This window comes from Armigeres subalbatus, chromosome 2, assembly GCF_024139115.2.
Source record: "Armigeres subalbatus isolate Guangzhou_Male chromosome 2, GZ_Asu_2, whole genome shotgun sequence".
In the NCBI taxonomy this organism is placed as follows: Eukaryota; Metazoa; Arthropoda; class Insecta; order Diptera; family Culicidae; genus Armigeres; species Armigeres subalbatus.
The window spans coordinates 132,106,321-132,125,967 of NC_085140.1; the positions used below are offsets into that span (position 1 = coordinate 132,106,321).

General features: G+C 40.9%; 1 protein-coding gene across 11 annotated transcripts in view; it reads left to right on the forward strand.

The window, feature by feature from the left end:
• Window positions 1–19,647, forward strand: part of LOC134210860 (troponin C, isoallergen Bla g 6.0101-like) — a 109,152-nt gene that overhangs the window by 36,485 nt on the left and 53,020 nt on the right. For 4 of the 11 annotated variants that reach the window (XM_062687223.1, XM_062687234.1, XM_062687232.1 and 1 more), the window contains exons 3-5: window positions 14,733–14,999; window positions 15,269–15,400; window positions 15,474–15,494. In XM_062687223.1, the coding sequence (XP_062543207.1) occupies window positions 14,733–14,999; window positions 15,269–15,400; window positions 15,474–15,494 (420 nt within the window). Of the gene's footprint in view, window positions 1–14,732; window positions 15,000–15,268; window positions 15,401–15,473; window positions 15,695–16,163; window positions 16,297–19,647 lie in introns of all 11 variants that reach the window. The other 7 variants (XM_062687226.1, XM_062687227.1, XM_062687225.1 and 4 more) reach the window with 3 other exon arrangements.

A 19,647-nucleotide genomic window follows, 5' to 3' on the forward strand; every position in this document is an offset into this window, starting at 1 on the left:
GGCTGACACTATTGCGAAAGACTCCGAAACATGTCCAGTTTGTCCATTAGCCATCAAAATGAGCTCCATTGATCTTCTTTTGCAAAATCATGTGGTGCCGCATGCGATACTTCACTAATGATCAAAACTGGCAATCTATCCCGGAGGGACACTATTCCGCAAGATTCCAGAACATGTTCAACTAGATCAGAAACCCTCCCCTTCTGCAAAATCATGAAGTTTGTGGTAGAAAAATGGCCTTATTACCCGGTGGACCAGGATTCCGGAACATTTTCGGACACGTTCACAATGTCCAAAATCTATCAGGATGGTCTCAATTGAACTTATTTTGCTAAATCATGAAGCTCGCCATGTCGCACGCTGACTTACATAAGTACTGAACAAGTGTTCCCACGGGTGCCAAAAAACCTACTCCAGTACACTCCGGAATATTTCTGGAACCAAGTGACCAATCCAAAATAGGTAGTATCACATTTCCAGAAACTTGAAATCTTAGATCGGTTTTAAGGTGTTGATTGTCATAAGGGATTGAGAAATGCAAAAATTATGACGTTTTTTTTAGTGATTATATGAACGCGTGGATCGTGCGTTCAGGCCTGGTGGTTAATTTACAATGTTCTGAAAACTCAGATGTGAATATGTACATTAAGTATGAGGAAGATTTCCATTTGGAAAATGTATTAGAGGTAACAACTTTCTTTCGATGGGATGTTCCTTCGATGGGATGGGGTTCGAGTCATGTATTGATTACTTTTACGGATATTTTGTATCTTTTGGAGGACTTCCAGTAGCCACTCAGGATGGATCTATGGGGACAACAAACATTTTAGAAAAAAAAGCACTGTCCAGTATGAGTTTTATGAATTCACCACTTTTACGAATATTTCATTTTTTCTTCGGACTTCGGACTAATTTCTACTCCGGTCCATGGAAATGGGTCTTGACATTCATGTTTGGCACACAATACGCTACTAAAAAGATTTGAAGAAAAAATTGCTCTCTTCTAAGATGAGTTTCATGAATTAACCACTTTTACGCATGTGCCGGATCTTCCAAAGAATCTCCGGTGGCAACTCACAACCCAGCAAAATGTGTCAAAAAGGTCACTTGGCCGAATAGCTCATTTGGCCGAACAGGCAGGGAATCAATTTTTCTTGGATGCGCATGCGAAACAAGCGACAAAAGAGAACCAACGACAAAGCTTTTTTTTTTCCTTGTCGGGTATATTTTATTACTGCGACCATTTTTTTGATCTATTGTAATATATTCCCCTTTTTTTCTTGCTATGTCATTATGGCGCGTCGCTATTGGAAGTGATCGTCATTGTTTGACTAACAGCTTCTCCCCAACACGGCTCAGCTTTTCGAATGAAATGCACCACACCGAATTAGGATTTGTTCTACCAACCTCGCTTGGTTCTACAAACCCCTTGGTGAAGAACTTTCGTCTTGTTCGAAAAATTGCCGGCTTAACAGATGCTCCGAATATTCTTTTTTTATGTCCCAGAAGTGACACAGATCAATTTGAAGTTTCCCTTCAAGCTTCAAATGATATCGACTCGGATAATGACCTGTAATGAGACCCGTATAAGTGCTTAGGTCTCTTTTAGGTAATTCTAAAATGTTGCGAGTCATGGAAACATTCGGAGTGATAAAACGTTTCGATTGCCTGGCATTAGTTGCGTTCCTAAAATTGGTTTCTATTTTCATAGATTCCCATACCTACAGCTCCATACGAAGAGAAGAAGTTGGTAAGCTGCAAAAAGGTTCCGGTCCTGTAAACCGACTTGATGATCCGAGTCTCGCCAGCATATCGGCTTTTTCGTTACCATCTATTCCACAGTGTCCTGGAACCCAATATAGATTAACTTGGTTCCGACAAGACAATTTTTGAAGGGACTGAATGCATTCCCAAACTTGTTTTGAAGTGCATGTTGCCGACTTCAGAGCATTCAAAGCTGCTTGGCTGTCGGACATTATGCATATATTTGAGTGTCTGTAGTTCCTACGCAAACATATTACAGAACACTCTAGAATTGCGTGAACTTCCGCTTGGAATACGGATGGCCAACTTCTCATGGGAATCGATATGTCTATCCCAGGGCCAGTAACTCCTGCTCCCACATGGTTGTTCAATTTTGAACCGTCAGTATAAAACGTAATTGATCCTGAACGAAGTGTTGGTCCTCCATTCAACCATGTATTGCGCCCAGGATCAATTACTTTGAATAGTCTATTGAAATTGTATTTTTTCTCCATCCAGTCCTCATTGTTTATTACTAGGGAGTTTATACTGAAGTTTTTTAGAATGCTAAGATGACCCTTAAGGTCACCTCCTAAAAGGTTTTCGGATCTTCTGATCCTCAAGGCAATCTTTTCAGCTTCTAATTGTACAATTTGATGCAGAGGAAGCATGTACAGTAAAGCATTTAGTGCACTCGATGGTGTACTGCTCATTGCACCTGTAATTGAGATAGTCGCTAATCGTTGAAGTTTTTCGAGCTTCATCTGAGCACTCTTCTATTTCGTCTTTGGCCACCAGACTAACGAACCATAGGTAATTCTTGGTTTTACTATAGCTGAATATATCCAATGGATCCTACCAAAAGTTCGTTTACTAATCCATAGAGCATTTGTCGCTTTATTAATGGCGTGTTCTAAATGCATGTTCCAGTTAAGTTTGCTATCAAGAACTACGCCAAGGAATTTGACTGTATTTGAAAGTTCCAATCGTGTACCTTTCAATATCATGTTGTTTAGTGAGAATTTCCTCCTACGCGTGAAGGGCACAATAGTGGTTTTGGACGGATTTACACTCAATCCTTCTCTATCGCACCATGTGGAGACATAGTTTAAAGCAGTTTGCATTCTGTTGGCGATAATGTCATTGTATTTGCCTCGTACTATTATGACAATATCGTCAGCGAAACCAATTACTTCGAAGCCCTGGGCTATAAGGTATTTGAGAAGATCATCTACTATTAAAGACCACAATAAAGGTGATAATACGCCTCCTTGTGGGCACCCTTTGATTGCTCTAACACTAATGTGAGAGTTTCCAAGGTTAGCTGATATTTCTCTTTTGTTAACATTTCTTTAATCCAATCTACAATGCATTTATCGAAGCCACGATTTGACATTGCCTTTTTATGGAATTATGAGAAGTGTTGTCAAAAGCTCCCTCTATATCTAAGAAAGCAGCAAGGGAAATTTCTTTTGCTTCAAAAGATTTTTCTAATTTTGTAACAACTGCATGTAATGCGGTTACTGATGACTTACCTTCCTGATAAGCGAATTGGTGTTTGCTTAACGGTAGTTGGGTTAAATATGATGACTTGATATGTTCATCTATTATTTTTTCCATTGTTTTCAGTAGAACGGAGGACAAGCTTATAGGCCTAAAGGATTTTGGTGAGGTTTTATCCTTTTTATTTGCCTTGGGGATAAATGTCACCCGTACTTGTCGCCAAACTGATGGAATGTAGCTCAACGATAAACTTGCTTGAAACAGCTTTGTGAGGATAGGTATTAAAATTGCCTTACCTTTTTGCAGTAGTACAGGAAAAATTCCATCACTACCCGGTGATTTGAAAGGTTCAAAGGAATCTATTGCCCATTCAACCTTTCTTTCAGTAAAAATTTGTGTGGCCAGAATACGTGCATCGTTCCTGGATCTTTCTAGCTCAGTCATTTCGTTCACTGTTCCATGAATCTGATGACTGACTTCAATGATTTCAGTTCCTATTGCATTCGCATTTAGGTCTTCATTTGAACTGATAATAGACCCCGGAAAATGAGTGTTCATCATCAATTCTAAAGTTTCACTCACAGATGTAGTGAATAAGCCGTTATCTTTTTTTAAAGTACCGAGTCCATTAGAATGATCTTTGGCTAGGATTTTTTGCAACCTGGCAGCTGCTGGAGTATTTTTCGACAAAGCTTAATCAGAGATAATAATGAAAAAGATCGGAACATTTTTGTCAGCAACAAAAACGAAGACAATTTTGTTGCTAACTTTTCATCCAGTTATTTTGCATTATCTCTAAAGCAATTCTCGGTTTTAAGCTTTCATAGTTTCAGCTTTAATGGAAATATTCGAGAATCTAACTTTGATTACAAAATTAGCATCGTATTTTCGGAAATATCAGAGCATGCAAGCCCAATGATTCTTGTCATATTGTGTTTGGGTTCTGACAAAGGTTTGTTGGGAAGGGCGTTTGTCAGTAACAAACTCTGTTGACGACAAAGGGTATATTGTTGGGCGTTGCTCGAATATTGATTCCCTGCGAACAGGTCATTTGGCCGTACAGGTAGGTCATTTGGCAGAACAGGTCATTTGGCCGAGTAGGTCATTTGGGCGAATAAGTCATTTAGCCGAATAAGTAATATGGCAGAATAAGTCAATCAGCCGAATAGGCCGTTCGGCAAAATAGGTCATTTCTTACTCGAGCATCATTTCTCACTGCGGAAAGTGCGAAATGAGAAGTTAGAAATTATTGATGAGCGTCTCACTTCTTTCTATGCTCTTCCCACTTTACACATAGCTGAATGATAAGTGAGAAATGAGGAGCACTTCCCGCAATGAGAAGTGAGAAACGATGATCGAGAAGTGAGAAACGAGACGTCAAATGACCAATTTGGCCAAAAGACTTGTTCGGCCAAATTACTTATTCGGCCAAATGACAAAATGACTTTCAGTATAATGGTTTGTTCGGCCAAATGGTATATTCAATCAGTAAAATAACTTTCGGCCTAGTGGCCTTCTGCCGTAACTCATTTTGCTGGGCTATGAGTGACTATCGTAGAAGTGGGAAGTGAAATATCTTGGAATGAATGATTACGCAATTTGGAAGAAATTTCGTGAATATTCAGAAGAATTTTCCGTAGAAGAATAAAAAATATGAAAAACTGGGAACATCAATTGGAAGTGTGCCCCGGCAAAGTGTGTCACGCCGCTAATTTATAATTTTTAACGCCGATTAAATTTTAGAAGTTCACAGAAGTTCCGAAGAATTTCACGATTTATATCCCGACATCAAGTTGAAACTCCAGAGATTTTTTTTGTAAAAATACCAAAGGTTTTCTTGGACGCAAGAGCCGGCGTGGCTGCATCACGCCGTTGGTAATCGGTGGCGGCGTTCTTCCAGGAATTCGAAAAGCTCATCAAAGATTTTTTTCGGGAGTTCCTACGAAAGTTCTATCAAAATTTCTTCAGGAATTTCTTAGGACGTGTCTTAAACAATTTCTTCGAAAGTTTCACCAGAAATCCCTCTGGAAGTTCTTCCAGAAATTCTTCCAGAAGCTCCGTCAGGAATTCCTCCGGACGCTTCTCCAGGAATTCCTTCAAGAATTCTTTTTGACGTTCCTCCAGGAATTTCTCCTGAACTTCCTGCAAGAATTCCTCCATCAGTTCCATAAGAAATTTCTTTCGAAGCTCTTCAGATAATCTCCCTCAGATAATCTTTCCGAAGATTCCTGTAGGAATTCTTTTGGTAGTCCTAAAGCATTTCCTCCAAATTCCATTTGAAAATTTCTCTGGGGTCCAGAAATTCCATAGGAGCTATTATGAAATTTTCCTGTGAGTTCCTCTAGAAACCTACCTGCGTATTATTATTATTTATTATTTAATCAGACTAAGGCCGAAGTGGCCTGTGCGGTATATAAGAGTCTTCTCCATTCGGCTCGGTCCATGGCTACACGTCGCCAACCACGCAGTCTACGGAGGGTCCGCAAGTCATCTTCCACCTGATCGATCCACCTTGCCCGCTGCGCACCTCGCCTTCTTGTGCCCGTCGGATCGTTGTCGAGAACCATTTTCACCGGGTTACTGTCCGACATTCTGGCTACGTGCCCGGCCCATCGCAGTCGTCCGATTTTCGCGGTGTGAACGATGGATGGTTCTCCCAACAGCTGATGCAATTCGTGGTTCATTCGCCTCCTCCACGTACCGTCCGCCATCTGCACCCCACCATAGATGGTACGCAGCACTTTCCTTTCGAAAACTCCAAGTGCGCGTTGGTCCTCCACGAGCATCGTCCAGGTCTCGTGTCCGTAGAGGACTACCGGTCTAATTAGCGTTTTGTAGATTGTCAGTTTGGTACGGCGGCGAACTCTATTCGATCGGAGCGTCTTGCGGAGTCCAAAGTACGTACGATTTCCAGCCACTATGCGTCTCCGAATTTCTCTGCTGGTGTCATTTTCGGCAGTCACCAGTGAGCCCAAGTACACAAATTCTTCTACCACCTCGATTTCGTCACCACCGATGCAAACTCGCGGTGGGTGGCTCACATTGTCTTCTCTTGAACCTCTTCCTATCATGTACTTCGTCTTCGACGTGATGATGACTAGTCCGATCCGCTTAGCTTCCCTCTTCAGTCTGATGTAGGCTTCCTCCATCTTCTCAAAGTTACGTGCCATAATATCTATGTCGTCGGCGAAACCAAATAGCTGGACGGACTTATTGAAAATTGTACCACCTGTGTTAATCCCTGCTCTTCGTATTACCCTTCCAAAGCGATGTTGAATAGCAAACACGAAAGACCATCACCTTGCCGTAACCCTCTGCGGGTTTCGAAGGACTCGAGAATGCCCCTGAAACTCGAACTACGCACATCACCCGATCCATCGTCGCTTTGATCAACCGTGTCAGTTTATCCGGAAAACCGTGTTCGTGCATTAGCTGCCAAAGCTGGTCCCGATCGAGTATATCATAAGCTGCGTTGAAGACGATGAATAGATGGGATGTGGGCACGTTGTATTCGCGGCATTTCTGCAGTACTTGGCGAATGGCGAACACCTGGTCCGTGGTGGAGCGTTCGCCCATAAAACCCGCCTGGTACTGCCCCACGAACTCCCTTGCAGTTGGTGCTAGTCGACGGCACAAAATTTGGGAGAGTACCTTGTAGGCGGCGTTCAGCAATGTGATTGCGCGGTAGTTGCTACAATCCAGCTTATCGCCCTTTTTGTAGATGGGACACACGACACCTTCCATCCACTCCTGCGGCAAAACTTCCTCCTCCCAAATCTTGGTAATGACCCAGTGCAGCGCTCTAGCCAGTGCCTCACCACCGTGTTTAAATAGCTCTCCTGGTAGTTGGTCTACCCCAGGGGCTTTGTTGTTCTTCAGCCGGCCAATCTCCTCCTGGATTTCCTGGAGATCCGGAGCCGGTAGAATTATGTCCTGCGCGCCGTCTCCCAGGTCCATCACCATACCGCCATCTTCGTCTGCCACATCGCCATTCAGGTGTTCTTCGTAGTGCTGCCGCCACCTTTGGATCACCTCACGCTCGTTCGTAAGAAGGTTCCCGTTTATGTCCTTACACATATCAGGCTGTGGCACGTGGCCCTTACGTGAACGGTTTAACTTCTCATAGAACTTTCGGGTGTTATTAGCGCGGTACAGTTGCTCCGTTTCTTCACGGTCTCGATCTTCCTGCTGGCGCTTTTTCCTCCGGAAAATCGAGTTTTGTCTGTTCCGCGCCTGTTTATATCGTGCCTCGTTCGCCCTCGTGCGGTGTTGCAGCAATCTCGCCCATTCTGCATTCTTCTCTTCCACTAACTGCTCACATTCGCCGTCATACCAGTCGTTTCTCTGATCCGGGGGCACCGTGCCAAGTGCAGCGGTTGCGGTGCTACCAATGGCGGATCGAATATCTCTCCAGCCATCTTCAAAAGACGCTGCGCCTAGCTGCTCTTCCGTTGGAAGTGCCACTTCCAGCTGCTGCGCGTATTCTTGGGCTAGTCTACCGTCTTGTAGCCGCCCAATGTTAAGCCGCGGCGTCCGACTTCGACGCGTGTTGTACACCGTCGAGAGTTTTGAGCGCAGGCATACTGCAACGAGGTAGTGGTCGGATTCAATATTCGCACTGCGGTAAGTGCGGACGTTCGTGATGTCGGAGAAGAATTTACCGTCGATTAGAACGTGGTCGATTTGGTTTTCCGTTTCTTGGTTAGGTGATCTCCATGTGGCCTTGTGGATATTTTTGCGGGGAAAGAAGGTGCTCCGGACTACCATTCCGCGGGAGGCTGCGAAGTTTATGCATCGTTGGCCGTTGTCATTCGATACGGTGTGCAGACTATCCGGTCCGATGACCGGTCTATACATTTCCTCCCTTCCTACCTGTGCGTTCATGTCACCGATGACGATTTTGACGTCCCGCAGTGGGCATCCATCGTATGTCTGCTCCAGCTGTGCGTAGAACGCTTCTTTCTCGTCGTCGGGTCTCCCTTCGTGTGGGCAGTGCACGTTGATGATGCTATAGTTGAAGAAACGGCCTTTAATCCTCAGCTTGCACATCCTTGCGTTGATTGGCTGCCACCCAATCACGCGTTGGCGCATCTTACCCAGCACTATGAAGCCGGTTCCCAGCTCGTTGGTGGTGCCACAGCTTTGGTAGAAGGTAGCCGCTCGATGCCCGCTTTTCCACACTTTCTGTCCTGTCCAGCAAATCTCCTGCAGCGCTACGACGTCGAAGTTGCGGGGATGTAATTCATCGTAGATCATCCTGTCGCAACCTGCGAAACCTAGCGACTTGCAATTGCATGTTTCAAGCTTCCAATCGTGATCCTGTATTCGTCGCCTAGGTCTTTGCCGATCATATCGAGTCGCATTATCTCTTATATTGTTCGTAATGATTGGTTTTCTAGGCGGCTTATTGGGCCAGCGCAAACCTCCTGTCTCGTCGGAGGGCCGTCGTGTCAGGGCTGTTTAGCGTCCCACCTAACACCAGGACTTGGGCTTGTGCGCTTTGAGCGGCACACGGTCGCTTTGGTGGGGCCTACTTGCGGATACATGCAGCTTTTTATAGAGGTTTAACAGGGCCCACTGTCAAACCCCACCACATCCTAGGCAAGCCCCACAACTCGCAGATGGCCTGGGGAGGGATCGTCAAGCCCTTGGACATAGTCCCTGCTGCCCTGCGTATTATTTAGATGTTTATTAATGTTCCCCTCGAATGTCCACCAGATTTTTCTCAAAAATTTTCTCCTGAAATTCTCCCTGAAGTTCCTCCGGAAGATCCTCCAAGAACTCTTAATGAATTACTTCGAGAACTCTTCATAAATTTTCACTGAACTCCTTCGAATCTCACATGAAATTTCCAAACTAACTCCACCCTACTCCTGGAATTTCTTCCAGAAATATTTCCAGGAGTTTTTTAGGTATACTTATGACAATTCAATGAATCACATACAGTGGTTGGTTTCCTATCCGCCGCTGCCGTATCCAGGTGCTAACGTATATGTAAAACTAGCAGACCTGACGAACTTCGTTTCGCCTAAAATTGATTTATTCTCAGATTAGCTCTCGAGTTAAGAAGAAATTGATGTTTCATTTGTACCTTCCCGGCCCCAGAAACCTCTACATACTAATTTTCACGCCAATCCACAGTGGGCGCAGCGTGCGTTTTTTTATTTGCGTGCAAACGGTTGATTTTACATAGGTTGTGTCTTCGGAAGAAAATTTTACCAAAAAATAAGCTATCTTTTGGAAGATTAGGGTGACCTAAAAATTCGTCTGTTAGGGCGGTCCAAAAAAAAATTTTTTTTATCTTCGCTCAAAAAATTTGAGCCGCTACAAAAGTGATAGAGCTTGAAAATACACATAGCTTCGTAGAATATACCAACTCTCTATCTTTTAACGGTAGCGAGTTATGATGAAATTTCAAAAAAACGTATCTAAAATTAGTTTTTTTCAAGAAAACTTTTTCTCTTATTGTTTTTCGACATGGACATGTTCTACAAAGTGAACAAGTACATCAAATTACACGTTTTCCTAAAAAATGTGGATATTTCGGAGGTATATTAGAGAAGTTATTCGACTTTTTTATATTATATAATGCAATTTTGCTATGTCCATATCTTTAATAGAGGCAAATGGTGGCAGATCAAACACCAACCATATGAAAGTATAGACATCCAACTACCAAATGCACTCTGTTTTATTAGGAGGAATTCGGAGGAAATATTGATTTGACAAACATTAAGGTGACTCAAATTGGTATAAAAATCATTTTTTAAATATATTCATGGACCACCCTATTCTTTTATTTCGCTTGAAACACTGATTCTATGTACATATTTGCACCCGAATCGTTAAACGTTTTGTCTTCACAAAAATTATTAGAAAGTTTTTGGAAAAATGAGTGGGGAAATATGTATATCTGAACTGTTTTTCATGCATTTTCTCATTCATCATCGCAATGAGCTTAATACCGTTCAAACGATAACAATATAGATGGAAATGTGAGCAAAGCATCAGGACTTTGAGAAAAAAAATCAAGCAGATTGATATGCCAAATGCATTCTGTTATAATAGAAGCAACTTGGAGGAGCTATTGGTTTGATTTACATAAAAATGACTCAAGCTTATATAAACATGCTAAAACACTATTGTTGGGAATAGTCACGTTTAAATGCTTTTTGAGAGCAGATTCCATTTAGATCAGCTTTAAAGCTGAAACATAATTAATTTATTATTCATTTACATTATAAATTCAAAGTTTTAATCTTACATTCTAGTATTATAATCTGGCGGACCTTTTTTCCAGACATACAAGTCACTTTAAATTTCTTCGATGTACTCGACTGTAACTCTTAATGTACGAAAAAGGTACATAAAAGCAAAAGAAATGCCTAAAGCATGTATAAGAACGATGTTAAACTCATTTATGAGAAAATGTATGAAAAATGTTTAGATATATTTTCCAAAAAATTAAAAAAAAATGTATCTTTATTAAGGAGGCTTTCAGCCCTTGGCTGGCTCACCTCCGAAAAAAAAATAATTTTGTCCTGTCAAAACGTTTACCAATTTGGATCCAAATATGTACAGAGCATCGAGCGAAATAATTAAAATGATTAAACGGTAGGGTGTTTCATAAATATATTTAAAAAAATGATTTTTATACTAATTTGAGTCACCTTAATGTTTGTCAAATCAATATTTCCTCCGAATTCCTCATAATAAAATAGAGTGCATTTGGTAGTTGAATGTCTATACTTTCATATGGTTGATGTTTGATCTGCCACCATTTGCCACAATTAAAGATATGGACATAGTAAAATTGTATTATATAATATGAAAAAGTCGAATAACTTCTCTAATATACCTCCGAAATATCCGCATTTTTAGGAGAACGTGTAATTTGATGTACTTGTTTACTTTGTAGAACATGTCTATGTCGAAAAACAATAAGAAAAAAAGTTTTCTTGAAAAAAACTGGTTTTAGATACGATTTTTTGAATTTTTATCATAACTCGCTACCGTTAAAAGATAGAGAGTTAGTATATTCTACGAAGTTGTTTGTATTTTCAAGCTCTATCACTTTTGTGGCGCCTTGAATTTTTTGAACGAAAATGAGAAAAAAAAACTTTTGAATCACCCTAACAGGCGAATTTTTAGGTCACCCTAATCTTCCAAAAGATAGCTTATTTTTTGGTAAAATTTTCTTCCGAAGACACCACCTATGTAAAATCAACCGTTTGCACGCAAATAAAAAAACGCACGTTTTTGGCTTGCTGCGCCCACTGTGCAATCGGTTCAGTAGTTTCGGAGTCTATAAGGTTCAGACAGACAGAAATTCATTTTTATGTATATAGAAGAAGAAGAAGAAGATTAGCCAGCATGAGTTAAACATTTGAAGTTTGTATGTCGAAAGACATCTAACGCAGGTTTTCTCAACATCAGGAGCTTTCCACGAAAAATCTATTTGGTACCAGTTATGTAGGAAAGTGAAGAAAAATTCATGAAGTTGAAGTATTCAAAAAATGGTTTATGAGAAATTAAAAAAAATCAATTGAATTTTTAAATGAAATTCAGAAATAATTTCCGACCTAAAAAGAAATTATAATAGGAGCTTCTTAAAATTTTCTAGGAGAAATTCCTTAAATTCTTGAAAAGCAATAGATTATAACAAATTATTATTATGTTTGCCCGAGCATACTTGTACTGTAAATTAGTTTGATGCTAGTTACAGTTGTGGATAGTTCGGCATTACTTGGAAGTAAGTGAATATAATATGAACTTGACTGAAAATAAGTGTTTTCGATAGGATGAACTTACTAGTAAAGAGGGTCAAAAAAATGCCAAGCCAGCCAAACGACTTTCAGCTAGTCCTGTGACCTGTTAGACGGGTGATCTTCTCGCGTCACCGCCGCCGTCAATAATTTTCCACGCCGCCGAATATTTTTTGCCACGCCGATGACTATTGGATAGCTTAGAATTTCAAAACTGGCTTAATAGTCCAATAGTCATCGGCGTGTCAAAAAAATATTCGGAATTGTCATGCACCGGCACGCGGCACGTCGATTCATTTTTGACGGCGGCGGTGGCGCGCAGTGTTAATAGAATCATGCTCAAATCTTACTCACCGACGCCTCATGCACGAGCTGACTCGTTAGCGATTCTGCATGGAAAGCATCGCACATGAGTTTTTCACAGAAAATCGCATCGTTTCGCTCATTCGCCGAAAAATGATTTCGCTCCAAAAAGTGTCAATACCCAACCGAAGCGTATTTTATGTTAACGTATGAATTTGTTATCCATTGTTTTAAGCAAAGAAAGTTATTCCGATGAATTTAACGAAGAAGAACATGCAAAAATCACGTGATGATGCAAATCATGAGTCGAATCATGGATGATTTGACTGTGCAAACCATTTGGCCAAAGCTCATCTAGCCGGAAGTTTTATTGGCTTATTTGGCTAATCATTTTGTCGTTTGTCTAAAAAGTCATTTAGCCGAATAGGACAATTAGCCGAAAATGCTAGAGGAAAAGGACATTTTCGAGCCAAATGGCTCTTACTGCTAAAAGATCATTCTCACCAAACGGTTTTTTGAACCAAATGATCTATTCGGTCAAACGACATTTTCGGCCAAACGACCATTTTGCTCGAACGGCATTTTCAGCCAAATGACCTGTTAAGGCAAACAATATATTCGGACAAATAATCTGCTTGGCCGTATGTCCCTTTCGGCTCTACGTCGCTTTCGGCCAAATAACATTGTCGAAATGATAACCGTTTCGGACAAACGTTAAATTTAGCCAAATGAAATTCGGCTAGATGACTTTCGGCTTAACGTGTTATTCGGTCAAGTGGCATTCGAATAAATGGATTTCCGCCGAATAACTTTCGCCCTGATAACGGGTAGGGCCATTTGGGTGAAGGCTACAAGGCCGAAAGGTGTTCCGATTAATCATTTGGTCGAAACCCATCTGGCTCAAAAATGTCGTTCGAAATAGACATAGGACTAAAAATGTCATAGATGACTTCCGCCTTAATGTGATATCTGGCCAAATGGCTTTCCTTCGAATGATTTTTAGCCAAACGACTCTCCTCTATGTTAATAATTTCCCATGAAATTTCCGAAAAGTTTATTATGAAAAAATGCAAAGAAATTTCCGCGAAAATCCAAAGACATACCTTCGAAATTAAAAAAAAAAACCTTCCAAATACCAAAAAGTTACGCGTGAAAATTTAATTTTTTTTTGTAGATTATAGGAATAGTAGATGTAGAATTCTTCTAAAGAATTTAAATGAAACTTCATAAATAGAAATTGAAAAATCTCGTGAAAATCCAAAGATTTTTTTAACCCACATTTTGAACAATCTCCCACGGAAACTCTGAAGTAAATTCCGGAGAATTTCTCGTGATGATTCCAAAGAGTTTTTCGTGGAAGCTCTTTAGAGTTTTCTGTCGATGTTTCGAAGAATTTTGTAAGAAAATTGCAAACAATATTCAACAGTAATTCCAAAGATTTATTCATAGGGTTTTCAACCTATTTTCTAAGTAGCACTCAAATTGTAGAATAATAACGACGCCGGCCATGTTCTTACAGTCAGTTGAGAAAGAGAGGGTTTGATAGTGTGTAGCTATTGTTCCTACTAGAGACAGAAAATACCTCTGCATCCCCACAATACCACAGAAAAGAAGTTTTGTTAATTGGGTAGGGTAATAGAGATAATAAACCATAGAGGACGATTGTCGCTGCAGTTCCCTTTGTTCTCGTTCCCAAACATGTTGGGAACACAACAGTCAAAATGTACTGATTTTTCCTTCGTTGACATTTAGCGCTCTATCCGCACCAGCAAAAGATGTTTCGCCAATGCCGACAGCGACAATCTTCCTCTATAGTTTATTACCTCTATTGGTAGGATAGATAAATAGAAGCATAGATCGAGAATTCACTTTGCAAAGAGTTGAAGTCTACGCCATATTTTTTTAAAAGGGTCGAACCTGTGATTCAACTCTCGACCAAATATTTTCCGTGAAAATTTTAGAAGAATTTTCGATGAAAACTGAAAAAATATGGGTTCGAAAAAAAACGAACGTTCTGCAGAATTTACCGTGGAAATAAAAAAAACGGGGAAAATTAGTTCCCAAAAACAAATGCAATAATATCTAAGAATATGTATTTTGAACGTTCCTAGAATGCGAAATTAAAATTCATCGGGAAAATTTGGCTATGAGTTTTTCTGACTTTAACTGATAAGGTATACATAATACACCTTATAGAAAAACACAAGACCGGCAGTATTCCCATTGATTTCGATGTGTTCAAAATTACAATGGCGTCCCTTCGTCAACAGCTTTATGTAGAAAGAATCAGAATCGTGAACCTCCTTCTTGTGCACGGGCTGGTTTAGTAGTAACACACAAAGCCAACGAGACTGCTGAAATGTCGATTCGAATGTAAACATTTATAAATTTCTCATTCGCTTGTCGCCCCATTCACAGTGCTGAAGGAAGCTTTCGATGCATTCGACAAAGACAAGACCGGCAGCATTCCCACCGATGTCGTTGGAACGATTCTTGAGCTGCTCGGCCATACCCTGTCCGAGGAAGAGCTGGAGGATGTGATCGACGAGTACGATGAGGATGAATCCGGCCAGCTGGAGTTCAACGAGTTTGTGCAACTGGCGTCGAACTACGTGGAACCAGAGGAGGACTACGATGCGTTACGGAAGGAGCTTAGGGAGGTGTTTATGATGTACGACCGAGAAGGTTAGTGAACAACCTCGTATTATAACGTAATAAGATGATCGCATGGCTACTAGTTCACGGTTAGCATTTTGCCCGATTAATCAACAAAGGTCCGCTAAAGGTTGTCAGAGACAAACAGAAAACAGCTGTAATGATGGTCAAAAGGTGGCGTGATTTGAACTGCTGCCAAGTTGTATTGGGATGCAAACTATGTTGTTGACAATGTTCAACTGAATGTCCTAAGTTTGTTCTAAAAAAAAAACTAACGTGATTATTTTTCGTTTCCACAGCCAAGGGCTTCATTCCAGTAGATTCCTTCAAACAGATCCTCCGGGAGTTGGACGGTGCCGTACCCGAGGAAGAATTGGACGACATCGTAGATGAAATTGATGCTGATGGTTCGGGAACGGTAGATTTTGAAGGTATTCAAGTTCAAAATATTTGCAAACTGTACAATCTGATATAACAATCCTTGTTTCTCCCCTTTTATTCTAGAATTCATGGAGGTTATGACAGGTGAATAAACCTTTTATTCAGATATCGCTTTGTAACCTCAAATTGCTAAAAACCTAATTGGCCGCTGCACTGAGCTTCCAGCAACAGGCTTGACCTCTGTCACCATCGCACCAAATAACCCCTGTCGTCGGCGATTTCGACATCATTCGGAATCGTCTATGAGTTTTGTGGTAGATAGCAACAACCAGGCACACTGAACGGTACAAACGCACACTTGAACAAAACTGTTGTTTCTAAAATTGAACAACTCGATAACAGTCGTTGTTGTTGTTGTTTAACGTTCCTTAGAGCCGTGTTGTCCTGTGACTGTTCTATGTTACCACATAACTTCCTGTAGCCATTGCAAAGAAAAAAGGAAGTCACATAATTATCATCCATCAGCCACATCCGCACCGGTTTTCACAACGCATCTGTCTTACATTTTTCACGCTTCATCATTTCATATGCATTTTTCTCATCTCAAAACAGTACTCTCCCTCACAGGTATAGTGTAGTTAGGAGTTATCCCCATAGTTGAAGTGGTACAGTTTAAATTTTATTGTGACACAATGTTTGATTTTTACCCTTTTTGTCACACGCTTTCGTGTTCGATTGACCTTACTGATGTGCTTCCGTTTGTTTGCTATGTTTCTCCTCTTTTTGGCGGCAATATTTCCGGATACCGACTAGGCATTATGTAGCTATGTAAAATACATTGTCCCGCGTCTACGATAGCTGTGGCTTGTGTGTCGTCCAGTGATTGTGCTTTCGTCCAAAAAACAACCCCCAACCTGTGCTGGTCCTGCTGTGCGCTGTATTTATGGTTTGTCCAGTATTATTTGGTTCCGTTTAATGTGTACTCCAGGGAATGGTCGAGATCCAGTTCGTTGCTTAATTAGTTCAAAACAAGCTTTAGCTTATTGTTCACAATATTTCAATTTTTGTAGAATCATTCGATTTTTATTAAAAAAAAAGACGAGCTCGGTGGTCTAGTGGATACCGCTTTGCCTTATAAGCAGGAGATCGTGGGATCAAATCCAGGCTCTTTCCTACTTTGCATTTCTATCTGTGTTTTACGTTCTACCAAAACGATTTCAACTGTTACAACCTTCCACACTAAAAATTCCAAAACCTCCCATGGTACTTATGAGAGATCGTAGAGTTATCTGCATCTTTCTTAAGTAGGTGTCCAACTAACCATCCTTTCTTTTCTCCAGCATTCGCAAGGACGTGGCCAGGACAGATCTCGGCTATTGTAGAGTGCATTGCTTCCGTTTATGAGATAGTGATTAGTTCCAAATCAACATCTGTGGTAACGGATGAAAGTGATGCTACTGTCATACAATAGCCCAGGTTTGTATCACGAATTTGTGCGAATTGCTCAATGCTAATGCTATGCTAATCATTCGATTTTTAGAAATAAAAAAATTTACCTAACTCTCACTCCTCATTACTCACTTCTTACTTTTCACTTCTACTTCTCACTTTTCACAGTGTCCTTCTCTGTGAAATGATCATTTAGGTTAAACGGCGTTTTCGGCCAAAGGACCTATTCAGCAATACGACTTTTTCAACGGAATGGCCTGTTCGATCAAACGACATTTTCGGCCAAATGACCTATTCTGTCGAAGGACCTCTTCGGCCGTGTGACCGTTCGGCCAAATGATTTTCGGTCAAATGGGTTTCTGCCTAATGGTTTGTTCGGCCAAGTGGCATTCGACCAAATGGCTTCCGGCCGAATGGCTTTCGGCCTTATGAGTTTCGGCCAAACAACACAACCCTTCGTCCCCATTTGAGAGACGGGTGCTTAGGATCATCTTTGGCGATGTGCAACAGAACGTTGTGTAGCGGCTATGGGTGAACCACGGGCTCGCCCAACTCTACGGCGAACCCAGTACCTATGCAGAATTCCCAACAGCACACATGTTCCACATGGGTAACTGTTACTTATATGTGAACAGATACAGTCGCAATCAAGTTGTTGTAACCATTGTTGCTTGACTTGTGCTGCTCGGGATATGGTTAAAGCAGGAAGGTTATGATGGAAAGGGTATGTTGCAAAAATGCTGAACAGCAACCCTGCAAAGATGGTGTTTGCTTCCGACCAGGTAGGTTAAGAAGATATGGATCGCACCAAGCATCCGAGGATGGAGACATGTGGACTCGAACCGCATATTATGACGGAAATTGATTAATTCTGTGTTATCAGTTATGATGTATGCTGAATACATTAAATTAGTTACAAAGAGCGAGCACTACGAATGAGGTACCTCTCAGAATTATTTTTTGAAGAGAGAGATCGACTGGAAGATTTGTTCTGGATTTTTTTTGCTGTCTCAGTCTTATGTATTCAAAACGATGAGTTTTGTTTTGCCCGACGTTTCGGCCTTTTATTTTGGCCTTTTTCAAGGGTGAAACTGTGTACCGGTTTTCGTTTTTAGTTTACCGTTTTTCATGTTTAAATTAATTACAAGAAGACCTTTCTACATGAAAAGCGGCCAACCCAAAAAAACGGTAGACAGTTTCACCCACGAAAAAGACTAAAATAAAAGGCCGAAACGTCGAGCAAAACAAAACTCATCGCTTGGAAAACATAAGACCGAGAAAGCCAAAAAAATCCAGAGTTATTTTTTTGCAAATAGCAAACTGCGAAGAGTAACTCGGAGCTTTCAACCGTAGCGTAGGGGCATTACAAACTACCCACTATTGTCGTGCCCTTTAAAAAGCTGGGAGAAATTGTAATAGATGCCGTTAGCTTTCTGAATGTCATTACTATATGAACCTTATCGTATAAACTTTAAAAAGTTTCGGGAATTCCGCAGTATCACGATTGGGCAAACCAAATATTTTCTCATAAATCATGTGATATCTGTGGACTGAGCAGGATGATCTGAGTTTGGTATGAAACACGCATTCCTCTTCTTCATGGTTGAAGATCTGACGAGCTGAACTGAAGAACGTTTTGAACGGTCTCAAATGTATTGAAATGTAGCAAGGGAGGGAACCTTAATCTTGAAAGAAATATTAGGATCTTTTAGGGAGGGTTGACAGAGGCAATAAACATTTTAGATGGCGTTTCTGCATAGGCTTCACAACGCTTCGAATTCTTCAGAATATCACTATTGGGCACACGGAAACATTTTACATGAACCGTTTCGTTTCGAAATAAGCCAAATTTAAGTACACAGCTTGATTGTTTATTTGACAGATACGTATTTCGACCCCAACAGTAGTCGAGTTAAGTACGAGACACTGAAGTTGGCCATACTGTTGAGGTCAAAACGTATCTGTCAATCCATTGGACACTTTCTAGCGCGATGTTCAACAACAGGCACTAAAGTCCATCACCTTGTCGTAGCCTTCGACGGGATTCGAACGAGCTGGAGTGTTTGCTTGAAATCTTCACTAAATTTTGTATACTATTTCTTGTTGCTTTTATTAGCCTTGTAAACTTCTCGAGAAAGCTGTTCTTGTGCATAATTTTCCATAGCTCATCGTTGTTCATAATGTCGTATGCTGCCTAGAAATTGATGAAAAGATGATGCGTCGAGACTTGATATTCATGACATTTTTGAAAGATTTGCGGGAAGTAAAAATTTGGTTTGAAGCATTTGTACATGTCCGCTCACGAATCTTGGCGTGTTGGTCATATATTCCAAAATCTTGCTCGAAATATTACCGAACTATGATATGGGAATGCCATTATTCAATTAAAGGCGAATGTGTAGATTACATAGTTTGTTTAGGATATGGAAGATTTGACGTGATTTAAACGGAAAGGAAGAGTTCTTCTTCTTCTTATTGGCATTACATCCCCACACTGGGACAGAGCCGCCTCGAAGCTTAGTGTTCATAAAGCACTTCCACAGTTATTAACTGCGAGGTTTCTAAGCCAGGATACCATTTTTGCATGTATATCATGAGGCTAACACGATGATACTTTTATGCCAAGAGAAGTCGAGACAATTTCCACCGGCACCGGGAGTCGAACCGAGCCACCCTCAACATGGTCTTGCTTTGTAGCCGCGCGTCTTACCGTCCCGAAATTCCCTCGAGAATTCCACCGGAACGTCCCCGTGAATTGCTCTTAAAAGTCCCCTGAGAATTGAACCATAAGTTCCCTTGGGAATTTCTACAATTTCGCCTACAGGAATAGTTTCAAAATCTTCCGGGA